The sequence below is a fragment of the Felis catus genome, chromosome A1, assembly GCF_018350175.1.
Source record: "Felis catus isolate Fca126 chromosome A1, F.catus_Fca126_mat1.0, whole genome shotgun sequence".
Classification (NCBI taxonomy): Eukaryota; Metazoa; Chordata; class Mammalia; order Carnivora; family Felidae; genus Felis; species Felis catus.
The window spans coordinates 117,017,043-117,031,433 of record NC_058368.1 but is presented as its reverse complement, the minus strand read 5'-3'; the positions used below and the strand labels follow the sequence as shown (position 1 = coordinate 117,031,433).

Sequence of the window (14,391 nt, the reverse complement as noted above, 5' to 3'; positions counted from 1 at the left end):
CACATGTTCATGATTTTTCAGTAATGCAATAAGTTTGAAATTTCTTTGTTTCCATCAAAATAGAAATTAAAAAAAGAGTAAATATGAGGATATGCTTAAAGAATATTTCTAATCCCTTTAATAGAAATGTGGAATCAGCAAAACACCCAAGAAAGACATTCTATATGGATCAAAGCAGTAATGGAGACCTATCATATTTAGAAAGAACTAACCTTCATCCAAATTCGTAATTGAATCCAAAATTTACAAAATGTGTGTTTTCCTCCACATCATTCACAGACTTCTGTTGAGCAATGGAGACAACAGATTTCAAAAACTTAAATTCCTTGGTCCCAGATCCTCTCCTGACACACCTCGTACTGGTAGCTCTGGGACAGCGTCCCCACGCCGCTGACGTCCACCAGGTGGCCCGGAAAGTGGCCCTCGGGCCCCGAGCAGCGACCCGCAGACGCCGCCCGGCTCCGCCTGCACAGCCGCACCGCCACGAACACCAGCACCGAGAACAGGAAGAGCGACGACACGGACGCCAAGGCGACGACCAAGTAGACGGTGAGCGGGTCGGCCCGCGCCTCGGCCGCCGCCACCTCCGGGAGCGGCAGGTAGGGCTGCGAGAAGCCGTCCACCAGCAGCACGTGCAGCGTGACGCTGGCCGAGCGCGGCGGCTCGCCATTGTCCTTGACCAGCACCACCAGCCTGTGCTTGACGGCGTCGCGCTCGCTCAGCAGCCGGGCCGTGCGCACCTCGCCGTTGTGCGCCCACACGCCGAACAGCCCGGGCTCCGTGGCCTTGAGCAGCTGGTACGACAGCCAGGCGTTCTGGCCCGAGTCTCCGTCCACCGCCACCACCTTGGTCACCAGGTAGCCCGCCTCGGCCGCCCTGGGCACCAGCTCGGTGCAGGGCGCAGAGCCGTTCTGCGGCGGGTACAGCACGAAGGGCGCGTTGTCGTTGTCGTCCAGCACCAGCACGCGCACCCGCGCCTGGCTGCTGAGCGCGGGCGAGCCGCGGTCGGCCGCGCGCACGCCGAACTCGAACGCCTGCAGCGCCTCGTAATCCAGGGACCTGAGCGCGAACAGCTGCCCGTTGTCCGCGTTGATGGACACCAGGGAGGCCAGGGGCAGCTGCGGGTCCGCGGGCGGCAGCAGCGAGTAGGTGACCTGCGCGTTGGCGCCCGAGTCCCTGTCCGTGGCGCTCACGCTGCCGATGTGCAGGGCGGGGCTGTTGTTCTCGCGGACGCGCAGGGTGTAGGTGGTTTGGCTGAAGGCGGGGGCGTTGTCGTTGACGTCGGAGACCGTCACGGTTATGTTGTGCTGCGTTTTCAGCCTGGGGGTCCCCAAGTCGGTGACGGTGATGGTGATGTTGTACTCAGATCTTGTCTCTCTGTCTAGCACTCCTTCTGTTACTAACTTGTAGAAATTTTCAACAGAATGTTTCAGAGTGAACGGAACATCTTCCTGGATGGAACAAACCATCCTCCCATTTTCCCCAGAGTCTGGGTCTTGAATACTGAAAAGAGCTATCGTGGTCTCCGGGGAATTTTCAGGGATGGAACTTATAAGGGAAGCCACCGTCATTTCTGGGGTGTTGTCATTTATATCCACCACCTCTATTATGACAGTACATTTTCCCGAAAGACCTGCCCCATCAGAAGCCTTAATATCCAGCTCATATGACTTAATTTTTTCAAAATCTAATTTCCTAATTATTTTAATTTCTCCTGTGAGTTCATTAAGTGCAAATGTCCTAGTAATCTCTTCATCGCCATAGAAAAATGAATAGACTACTTCACCGTTTATTCCTGTGTCTAAATCTCTAGCTGAAACAGTGACAATAAGAGATCCCAGGGGACTGTTTTCCAGGATCTGCACACGATAGAGTGGCTGCACAAACTCAGGAGCATTGTCATTGATGTCCAAAACATCAATGAGGACCAGGGTAGTCCCAGTTTTGGGAGGAGTTCCACCATCTACTGCCATGAGAGTTAATCTAAACTCGGGCTGCTGTTCTCGATCTAGGGCTTTGTCCAGAACCAGTTCCGGGTATTTTCTGCCTTCACCGCTGTTGCAGGTGAGCACGTGGAAATGGGAGTTGGGATAAATGGTGTAGTTTTGAACATTATTGACACCTACATCCAAATCTTGTGCATTTTTCAGGGGAAACACAGCGCCTGGAAGAGTATTTTCCATGATTTTTAAAATCATTTCTGCCTCTGGGAACACAGGGGAATTGTCATTTATGTCAGTGACCAAAAGCTTATACCTATATACCTCCAAAGGTTCTTCCAGTAACACCTGAAATTGCAGTACACAAGGTTCAGTGGGGCCACACAATTCTTCCCGATCCAGTTTCTCATTTACTTGTAAATCTCCAGTCTGAAGGTTCAGCTGCAAATGTTTTTTGTCATTGTTAAAAATGATCCGAGCCCTCCGCCGAGAGAGCTCTCTTGCCCCTAGCCCTATATCCTTTGCTAGATTGGCCACAAAAGAACCACTCTCTGTTTCTTCTGTAATAAAATAATCTTCCCGCTCCGCACAAGTGTGAGCCAGCAAAACAAAGAGAAGAAGAACTTGCCTTAGTCTAGGAAAACGCTCCTCTTCAGCCTCCATTTCTCCAACGCCAAAAGCCTTTAGAATCTGGGTACTTACTGGGTCTTCAGGCAAACTGCTCTGCAAGTCGATCCCTGCCGCAAGGTTAATTCTCTTCTCTTAGATCTGCGTATGACTGCAGGAACAGTAACCATCCGCCTGTCTGGTATTCCCAGCCTTAGCTTACAGCGCCACCATGTGTTGTACTTAAACCTAGTTTGCTGACGATGCTACAAAACGTATCACACTCATTTTATTTACACGCACACACAAAAACATACCACAGATTACACATGGGATGGTTTATAAATAAAATGGTAACTTGTATTCTCCTGTGAAGTTATAAATGTGGAAATGGTGACAGGCACTTTAGGAAAGGATGTTGGCAAGAACAAAGCCAACTGTATTTGTTCAACAAACACTTATTTCATGTTATACGTCAAATATTGTACTAAGTGTTGGAAATGCAAATACCTTCTCTGACCTCATGGACTTGTCTATTATATTGTATAATCTGTGCTCTGGGGAAAAATTAAGTAGAAAACGGTCCTGCTATCAGTCTATTCCTAAACAAAGAATATACACAAACTCACTGCCACTACAGTAGGTGAAGAGATTCATTCACATGTTTCAGGAGTATAAACTTAAGTGATAGACCAGCTAGAATTGGTTTACTATGCAAATTCAATAGAAAGTTTAAGGGGTGGGGCACCTGGGTGGTTCAGCGGGTTAAGCATCAGTCTCTTGATTTCTGCTCAGGTCATGATCTCAGGGATGGTGGGATCCAGCCCTGCATAAGGCATGCTGACAGCGTGGAGCCTGCTTGGGATTCTCTGTCTCTCTGTCGCTAACCTGCACTTGCTCTCTCTCTCAAAATAAAGAAATAAACTTAAAATTTAAGAAATAAAATTTAAAAAAAAAGAAAGTTTAGGAGTGCCTGGGCAGCTCAATAGGTGAAGTGTTGGGACTTTGGCTCAGGTCATGATCTCAGGGTCCGTGAGTTCCAGCCCCACATTGGGCTCTCCACTGTCAGCATGGGGCCACTTGGGATCCTCTGTCCCCAGATCACTCTGTTCCTCCCCCCATTCTCTTTCTTTCAAAAATAAATAAACATAAAAAAAGTTGAAGGGGTTATGGATGACTTATGTGTAAATATTGTCTAAGGAGAACGTGTCTGTACCTATGTGAGCATACTGTATTGATTTGTTCCATTGTCCAAAACAATTTGTGAAGATATCTACATTTATTCCTAAAATCAAGACACATGTTGAAGCAGAGATTCACGGAGATCTTGAAAAATAACATGGTGAAGATCATAAAAATAAAGGGCTGAACTTAAACCAATAAATAAAGTGCAGAAGAAAATAAGTTGAATGCATCTGAAAGAGCAGGTAAAACTTATATCAAATAAGGAAGATCACAACTCATTTTTAGCAAGCAGCTCAAATGTCTCTGAATAGCTTGGGATCCTGGCACCCTAGCATGACTTCAGAGTCCTAGCAATGGGAAAAACATCTTGTGGTAGGGGATCTGTGTCTCCCCAGTTGCATCAAACTTTAGCCAAAATTTTAATAACTTTTAAATAGATACTATCATGTACTCTGGTACATAATACGTGGCTAACTGGGAAAACAGCATGGGCCAAGTGTAAAAACTGTGTTGCATATTAGTTTAATTCTATTAAGGTACAAATCACTCAAATTGACATTCTATTTTATAATGTTTACACAGCAAAACAAATTTGATTATGTAAATCCAAAATGTGAGAACATGCTGGTAACAATTAAAATCTGACAATTTTCCTCATAGAAAGATGTTGGTCATGCATCAAACTCTTTATTATAGAATCAAAAGTCCAATAAAATGTGCCCTTAATGTCCATGCACTTTAAAAAATATTAATAGGTAGATGCTGGTACCTGTATCAGTAAATTAATGGATCAAAATTAATTTTTCATTCCCATTTGTCATCTCTCAGATAAATTTTCTCATTATTTTCTCTTCTGAGAAGAACATTTTAAGCCCATATACTTGGTAGAAAGCTTGAAATTTTTTCATGAAAGTTCTAGTAATAGACTAGCATCAATCAAATTACTACTAATGAAATCGTGAATTACCCCATATTATTTATAAATGGGATTATTTATAGATCCTGAAGATTTTACATTAAATGATAAAATAATTCTGTTCGCATTGAACTTAGTTATTTTTAAAAGAGATGCTAAGGAAGGTTTGATGTATAGATATCCAAACAATAACAAATTCAATGTTACTTTTTAAAACTAATCCTGAAGCACATTTAAAAAAAGGAGGGATACCTGTTAACAAAATATTCCATAAAACATTTTATAACATCTTTAAGTTGAAAGATCTTATAAATTTACAAAATTAAGTTTTGTAACAAAACTCTCTAGTACAGATTAGTTATCTCTAAGCTTGTACATTTTTATCCCATTCATTGATTAAGTTAATATTAAAAACCTGCAGTAAAAGACCAGAGTTTATGGTAGTCTAATTGAATACTCAAAATTGCATGTATAATTCCAAAAGAGTTTGGTTTCAACAAATGCCTTCTCCCCAAGATGCGTTAAATAAAGGAGTTTTATTATTAGGGCACTGGAGTTTCACTGCAAATGTGAAGGACAATTAGACATTAGGGACTTAGGAACACTGGAATCAGGAACTAACATGCCTAGAATCAAATGGCTCTTAGTCTCTTCTGTTTCTTAGGCTTCTGCCTCCACCACTCCCTTATTCCTTCTCATTTTCCTTCCAGTCCTCCTTTCTTTCTTGCCTCTCTACATGCCACTCTGTGCTGCCAGCTTACACAAGTATAACATAGCTACCTCAGCCCATACTTAATATTTATTTCCTAGTTACAAGCAATCAAGAAAAAAATAAATGAACTACATCATAAGTAGAAATTTGGAGGCTTGGAGAATGTGACTATGCCTACTTTAATCAGGAGTCTACTACTAGGCTAATCAAAAATGGCCAAGAGAGGTAAAGAAAAGTATAATAAACATCTCAACAGTGATTACCTGCCTTGGGAAGTCCCAGAAAGTTCTCAGACAAGAAGTGTGGGCTGGATATGTATCTTAATCCAAACAAGATTAAATTTTATTTTAATACATCTTCCAGCAATATATACAGTTCCAAAGTGTTTACAAAGAAAAATACCTAAATGCAGAAAAATTACTCAAATATTTGGTTGGAAAGATTGGCAAAATTGATTATGGTTTTTTAAAAAATCTAAATAAGATAACATCTCAGAAACCATGCATGGTTTTTATTTATATCATGCACTTTCCTCTATCAAACATATAAAAACAGTTTCAGTGAGAGGATCTACAGCTTAGACACCCAGAGAATATGACTGAACCCAGTGTACCATTAAGCTTGAAGGGAAAATGCTGTATATTTCAATAAATTACTTGAGGTTGCATTTTGGAAGAAAGTCTAAGCAAATCCTAGCTCCCTTAGTTTTTCCACAGTTACTATTTAAAAAGTAGATAGCAGAAAATTCATCAAAACTTCTGGAAACTCTTAAGTAAAATGAAGTTACCCAAAACAAAGAATTTTACATTACAATGAACATATTTTACAAAGAAATAGCACTCACTCTAAAAGTTTGGCAGAGTAATCAAATCCCTAAATGAACTCAAAGCCATTCAGAAAGGTGTGGCTTTCCTCCATTTTACCTTCTGGGGGAGAGACGTTGGGGATAGCGGGTTTAAGGAACTTGAATTCACTGGTCCCCGAGCCTCCCCGAAGACACACCTCATACTGGTAGCTCTGGGACAGCGTCCCCGCGCCGCTGACGTCCACCAGGTGGCCCGGAAAGTGGCCCTCGGGCCCCGAGCAGCGACCCGCAGACGCCGCCCGGCTCCGCCTGCACAGCCGCACCGCCACGAACACGAGCACCGAGAACAGGAAGAGCGACGACACGGACGCCAAGGCGACGACCAAGTAGACGGTGAGCGGGTCGGCCCGCGCCTCGGCCGCCGCCACCTCCGGGAGCGGCAGGTAGGGCTGCGAGAAGCCGTCCACCAGCAGCACGTGCAGCGTGACGCTGGCCGAGCGCGGCGGCTCGCCATTGTCCCTGACCAGCACCACCAGCCTGTGCTTGACGGCGTCGCGTTCGCTCAGCAGCCGGGCCGTGCGCACCTCGCCGTTGTGCGCCCACACGCCGAACAGCCCGGGCTCCGTGGCCTTGAGCAGCTGGTACGACAGCCAGGCGTTCTGGCCCGAGTCGCCGTCCACCGCCACCACCTTGGTCACCAGGTAGCCCGCCTCGGCCGCCCTGGGCACCAGCTCGGTGCAGGGCGCAGAGCCGTTCTGCGGCGGGTACAGCACGAAGGGCGCGTTGTCGTTGTCGTCCAGCACCAGCACGCGCACCCGCGCCTGGCTGCTGAGCGCGGGCGAGCCGCGGTCGGCCGCGCGCACGCCGAACTCGAACGCCCGCAGCGCCTCGTAATCCAGGGACCTGAGCGCGAACAGCTGCCCGTTGTCCGCGTTGATGGACACCAGGGAGGCCAGGGGCAGCTGCGGGTCCGCGGGCGGCAGCAGCGAGTAGGTGACCTGCGCGTTGGCGCCCGAGTCCCTGTCCGTGGCGCTCACGCTGCCGATGTGCAGGGCGGGGCTGTTGTTCTCGCGGACGCGCAGGGTGTAGGTGGTTTGGCTGAAGGCGGGGGCGTTGTCGTTGACGTCGGAGACCGTCACGGTGATGTTGTGCTGCGTTTTCAGCCTGGGGGTCCCTAAGTCGGTGACGGTGATGGTGATGTTGTACTCGGCCTGGCTTTCTCTGTCCAGTGGGAGTCCTGCTACCAGAGTGTAGAAATTCTTGAAGGTAGGCTTCAGGAGAAAGGGGAGATCGTCCTGAATTGAGCACACCATCCTCCCGTTGTCCCCAGAATCTTGGTCTCTTACACTGAAAATAGCGACCACCATCTCAGGCGACGAATTTTCTGGTACAGGGCTGGTAAGAGATGTCATGACTATTTCTGGTGGGTTGTCATTCACATCCACAACCTGAACTAAAACTGCTGATTTTCCCGAAATGCTACCACCATCTGTTGCCTGAATATTTATTGTAAATGACTGAATTAATTCAAAATCCAGAAGCGCTTTTAAGCGGATTTCACCAGAAATTGGATGGATTTCAAATGTTTTCCGTATGTCTCTGGAGACATGGGAAAATGAGTATGATAGTTCTCCATATATTCCCGCATCCAAATCTGTAGCAGACACCCTAACGACCAAGGAGTCCAGAGGGCTGTTTTCTGGTACCTGAACCTCATAGACAGACCTCTCAAACTCTGGAGCATTGTCATTGATATCGAAGACCAAAATACGAACAAGTGTAGTTCCAGACCTGGACGGGGACCCGCCATCCAAAGCTGTTACAATTAATGTAAACTCAGATTCCTTTTCTCGATCCAGAGATTGGTCCAGGAACAGCTCTGGGTATTTTCTTCCGTCATCACTGTCTTGTATTTTTAGATGGAAGTAAGGATTGGGGCTTAATGTGTAGTTTTGGACACCATTCTTTCCTACATCCAAGTCCTGGGCACTGTCCATTGGAAATGAGGCTCCTGGAGCAGTACCTTCTGAGATTTTCAGAAGTATATGTTTGTCTAGGAATGCAGGGGTATGATCATTTGTGTCATTGACCCAAAGCTCAGCCCGAAAAAACTGTAAAGGATTTTCAAATAATACCTGGAAATGCAATATACATGGTTCTGTGAGATGGCAAAGTGCCTCCCGGTCCAGTTGTTCATTTAAGAGCAAGTTGCCAGTCTGCTGATCCAACTGTAAATATGGTTTATGGTCATCAAAGATGACTCTTGCCCCCCGTGCAACCAAGTCTTCAACACCCAAACCTGTATCTTTCACCACATTGGCTATAAAGGAGCCAATTTCCATTTCCTCTGATACAGAATAGCGCCAGGGCTCTGAACACACCAAAGACTCTCCCAGGAAAACAAAGAAAAGCAGCACTTGCCTTATCTGCTGAGGGCACCTCTCTCCTGACTCCATGGCTCCTTAGCCAAACGTCTTTCTGCAGAAATGTTTCAACTCAGTCGCAAACAGCTCCTAAATTGCTCCTCTCATCTATCAGCCTGGACCATTGATAATCTGTGGACTTGTAATCCTGCCACGAAGGTGTTGTTGGTTCCTTAGCTTTCTCTTGAAATCCTCTTTTCCCCCTTCCTGCTTCTCCTGTGCTCTCAGTTCCACTGACTAATGGAGACCAGAGCATTTGATGATACAGAAAAGTCCCCATCTTATCCTGCAGCGCCACCACGCGACTGCAGATTCTCAGGTTTTAAACAGTCAAGTAAGTGTGAGACAAAATATTAATTTATCTTCTGTATTGATTAATTTAAATTACACTTTCTCCTATATTCTTATTTTCTGAGTTGCATTCTTTGTGATATGAGATGCTATTACTATTCAGTCTTTAACAGAATAAACCACAATCTGTTAAGAGCTGGGTGAATACAAAAATCATATGTAAGATATAGCCCCCAATTCAAGTAAGTTATGATCTCTCTTTGAAGACAATATATAAAACAACTACAAATAGGTAAGTGGATTCATGTAATTGATTTTGTAAGCAGAATGTTCCCAGGAAAATTGGAAAGGAAAGGGGAACCAGAGGCTTCAGTCTTCTTTAGCTATCAGCAAAGTCTCTTAGAAACGACAATAAGATCATGCATTTGTAACTGAACCTGATATATGCAAATAGTTGCTTTGGGGAGGCTGGGCATTCCAGGTTTGGTAAATGGTACTATTTACTTAGGGATACTCTGTAGGAGACTTACCTGTCAGCAATAGAAAGTAAATGCTCAACAGTAGTTAATAAAGTAAGATATGTCGAGTTTCTGACATTAAAAAGTTGAACAAACTAGATCCAAGTTTAGTTGTGGAAAATAAACCTATTTTGTAGACCCAGGCCTTCCAGAGGCATAATTATAAATATTTTACTCATCCATTCATTACTTTGTCGAGCAAATATTTATTGAGCATATAACTTGTGCTAGGAATAGTAGTGAGTATTAGCGATACAGTGGTAAGCAGACAGACATAGTTCCTGTCCTGAAAGATGGAGGCAGAAAAGTGATTACACATTTAAAAATAGAACATAATGAATACCATGATAGCAAAAGTTCATATGCTATTGTTAACAACATAGATAAGGGTCATCTGACCAGAATTTGGAAATACAGGAAACACTTTCTTGGAACAAAAAATTGGGGGTTAAGTAAAATTTCCAGACAATTTCAAAAAACACTTGTACAAATCTGAGATGACAGAACTGTTTTGGAATAACTAAAATAGGATCAATATGGCTGAGCCATAGAGCAAGAGGAAAGAAACGAGAACTGAGACTGGAGAGATAAGCAAATATTTTGTAAGCCCTGCCAAGGCATTTGGACTCTACATCAGTGGAAATGCAATGTTTTAAAGGCTTTTAAATATAAAAGGAGATGATATTAACCTCAACTAGAAATGCAATAATAAGATTGTATTAAAAAGATGACAAGGGACACCTGGATGGCTCAGTCGGTTAAGCATCCAACTTCGGCTCAGGTCATGACCCCATGGTTCCGGAGTTTGAGCCCAGTGCAGAGCCTGCTTCGGATCTTCTGTCTCCCTCTCTGTCTGCCCCCTCCCTCTCTCAAAAATAAGCATTTTAAAAAATGATAACTTTACAGGATGTATGACAGATTTAAACATGGAGGAGGTCTGATAAAAAGTGAAGTAAATGTACCTTTTTTCAGGTTTAGGGAATGGAGTGAATGTCGGTGCTATTAACTGATAGAAAAAAACAGGAAGAGGAGAAGAAAGGAACAGGTATAGAGTTGGAGGTAATGTTTAGGTTTGAGGAAGGAAAAAGTTTAATTTAAAACATGTTGAGTTTGAATTATCCATAGAGCATCCCATATAAATAGTTCTATAAATGATCTTACATTATATAAATAAAGTTGAGAAGAGACGTTTGAGGGGCAGAAGCTAATTCGGGGTTTATTGGTATAAGTAGTGATTGCAGCCCTTAAAGAATGTAAGCTGTACATTAGGAGTGTGCTTGATTTTGTGATTTCAGAGATGATGTAGCTCTGAGAGACTACCATCTCCAGAAAGTGACCATGATCTTAGGTGACTAAGACTAGACTAGAAATGAATGTCACCAGAAGCGAAGACGGCTAGAAGAGAGGTCAGACTCCTGGACTTGAAATTGTGGCAAGGAATGGACAGAGGAAAACTGTAAGAAGTTATATTTGAGAAATCAAATGTCTTTACGCCACCTCTCTCCTATGATCTTGTTTAATTTTTTAGTTTATTTATTTTGAGAGAGAGAGAGAGTTCAAGCAGGAGAGGGACAGAGAAAGAGTTAGAGATAGAACCCCAGGCAGGCTCCAGGACAGTGTGAGGAGTCCAGAGTCTAACTAGGGGCTTGAGGGTGGGTCTTGAATCCACAAGCCAGGATATCATGACCTGAGCTGAAATCAGTAGTCCCTCGGCCAACCGACTGAGCCACCCAGGTGCCCCCCCCCATCTTGTTTAATTTAAACCCAAACTGATCTCTCTCATTTGATTCTCTCATTTAATGACTCTTATGTGCAAAGACTGTTAAGGCAGAAGATTTGCTAATCTCTTTCAGCATATTGAAGATATCTTACTTTTAGTTTTCAGTGCCACAGTTTAGAGATTGTCAACATGGAACATAGCTGTCTGTCTAACTGTCATGTATTTAAAGATTACATGTCTTTTCCCTATGCGTTTTCATTTTTATATATTTTTTAATTTATGCAATCTCTATATAATATATCATATATATATACAAATTTTTTACGTGGGCTCCACACCCAACGTGGGGCTTGAATTCACAACCCTAAGATTAAGAGTCATGTGCTCCACCAATGAACCAGCCAGACATCCCTACAATATTTTTCAAATATTGCTTCTGATCCTATCTTAAACCTTTTTAGCTGTCCTATGTTTCTAACCATATCCTCCATATTTTTCATCTTCTGAACTCTCTGAGCTATATGCTAGATAAATTATATTCTGACCTATCTTTCACTTCTCAAATTATTCATCTGGTAATATCTACTTTCCTAATAAACCTTTTATTGAGTTTTGATTGAATTTAAATTTTGGTTATATATTTCAGATATAGGATTTCTATTTGGTTCTTTAATAATCTGTCACATTTCTTATTCCCTATACATCTTCAAGTATAACCTTTAAGTGTTCAGTATATTATTAGATTATGTCTGCTAATCAAAATGTTTGAGGTATACTTCTGTGTTCTGTTTTTTTTCTGCTGGCTCTCACTCATGGTGTCATGTTTCCTTGTGTATGCAGGTATCTTTGTTCAAGTTAAGAATGGAAAACTTATTTATATGAATGTTTTTAGCCTTAGGATGAGCTTTCTTACATAGAAGGTCTGCTTTTGGTTCCATCAGGATCTGGAAGCACTACTTGTCAACAACCACTAACAAGTTCAGAGCTGAATTTCCACACAAGGACTTGCCCATTTCCAGTTTACTTTCATCTCAAAGGTATATCTCTTAGGGATCCATTTTTATTAATGCAGAGCTCTTCTATAAACTTCTCACTTTGTTATGCTTTGATTTCCTCCCTTATTATATAAACCATCAAAATATAAACCTTATTATATAAACCTCCCTTATTATATAAACACTTTCCAGGATTCTATAGATTCCAGGGAAAAGGTAGTTTTTAGGTTCATTTATCTCCTTGGATTACCCTTAGACATTAATTGTGACCTGATAATATATTAGTGTCTTATTAGCTAATTTTTTTCAGTGGAAGCATTGGTCTACATAATCTATACCATCCTTATGAAAAATAAGTCTCAAGGATATTATTATGTCTCAAAGTTACAACTCTTAGCTTCCTAGAGTATGGGCAATTGACCTCAGGAAGATAGAGAAATAATATGCATTTTTTACCAACTTCAACTAATCAATACTAAATCAACTCTATAATGCTGCAATCAATTAAAACAATCTCTTGGAAGACACAATCTCTGTCATTGACATTGGTATATCTCCCACTTCTGTGTCCCTTATTCTGCTTTAAACACATCTTCTTTCCTGCATTTCTTCCTTATTTCTCTCCCTCCAATATGCTTATTTATATATTTATAAATATATAAGATATTATGTATTACATAGATACGTATGGCGCTGTGCCATAAATTTCAGTATCTTTCTTCCTTTCAAAATATCTGGGGGGGGGGTGCCTCGGTGGCTCAGTCAGTTAAGTGTCTGACTCTTGATTTTGGCACAGGTCATGATCTCATGGTTCATGAGATAAGCCCCACGTCAAGGCCTGCATTGGCAACTCAGAACCTGCTTGGGATTCTCTCTCTGCCCCTCCCTGACTCATGCTGCCTCTGTTTCTCTCAAAACAAATAAATAAAAATAAACTTTAAAGTATTTGGCATTTAGGGGTGCCTGGGTGGCTCATTCGGTTAAGCGTCCAACTTCAGCTCAGGTCATGATCTCGCAGTTCGTGGGTTCGAGCCCTGCATCAGGCTCTGTGCTGACAACTCAGAGCCTGGAAGCCTGTTTCAGATTCTGTGTTTCCCTCTCTCTCTGCCCCTCTCCCGCTCACGCTCTCTCTCTCTCTCTCTCTCTCAAAAATAAAATAAACACTAAAAAAACTAATAAAATAAAAAATAAAATATCCTTCAGAAACCTTTTCCACATTTCATTTATCAGTTGTTTCACTGATGGATATGTAGGATTGACTCCTATTCTTGGGATTGATTCCCAAGATGAACAATCTTATATGTATCATTTGTGAAGCCATGAAAGAAATTTTCTGGCTTATACCTCTTAAACTTATAACATTGTGTGTCAACTATATTTCAATTAAAAATGAAAGAATTTTCTGTCTTATTTACCCTAAGTAGAATTCCTGAATCAGAGGGTACATTCATTCTAAATTTCATTAAGTACTATGAAAATCTCTCAAAGTGGGCTGTACATGTGATTTCCTGTTGTTCCACTTGATATTATGCAAATTTCTCATTTTTACGCATGCAATGGGTGTAAACTAGTGTCTTATTGTAGTATGTTTTTTCACCAACTATTGAGGTCAAGCATCATTTCAAATTCTTTTCAGACTTAGGTTTCCCTTTTTAAAATTTCTTTTCCCTTTATCCTTTAAAAAATCTTATTGTCTCTCGACTTTTTGATTTTTGCTTATCTGCAACAATTATTTGAATAATCTGAATATTAATCCTTCTCAGGTAAACTGCTGCAAGTAGCTTCTACCTGTCTTTTATCTTGCCTATGCTGTCCTCTAGTTCTGAGATAGAAATATTTGTCAACTTTCATCTTTATTTTGTACTTTTAAAGCCTTGTTTAAGAAATTCAAACTAATAGTATGGTCATAAATATATTTTTACATAGATTTATTACATTTCCTCAATTAAAATACTTTAAATTCACCTCTTAGATCCATATAAAGTTTATTCTTATATGGCATGAGATCAGGATTTTTTTTATATAGTGACCCAATTTTCCCAATAACATTTTCTAAGTAATATGACTTGCTCCTACCTCCTAGTGATTTTAACACCTCCCCTATTACAACCAATTTCTCTTAATCAAACTCAACATGGCCAAAAATAAATAATCCAGTTAAGAATTGGCAGAAGACATGAACAGACATTTCTCCAAATAAGACATACAAATAGCTAAGACACATGAAAAGATGGTCAACATGACTCATCATCAGGGAAAAACAAGTCAAAACTGCAATGA

General features: G+C 41.9%; 2 protein-coding genes across 2 annotated transcripts; both read right to left on the bottom strand.

Annotated features, from left to right (window-relative positions):
• Nucleotides 1-101: 101 nt before the first annotated feature.
• LOC101096200 (protocadherin beta-15-like) lies at nt 102-3,354 on the bottom strand. The gene is given in 2 exon segments (XM_023256049.2): nt 102-347; nt 349-3,354. Coding segments are annotated over 2 exon segments (2,388 nt in total). The 5' UTR covers nt 2,604-3,354; the 3' UTR covers nt 102-214.
• An 883-nt stretch (nt 3,355-4,237) lies between these two features.
• LOC101095465 (protocadherin beta-18) lies at nt 4,238-13,038 on the bottom strand. The gene has a single exon (XM_023256060.2). It carries the CDS (start codon nt 8,618-8,620, stop codon nt 6,233-6,235), a length of 2,388 nt encoding a protein of 795 aa, XP_023111828.2. The 5' UTR covers nt 8,621-13,038; the 3' UTR covers nt 4,238-6,232.
• Between the last annotated feature and the right edge of the window lie 1,353 nt (nt 13,039-14,391).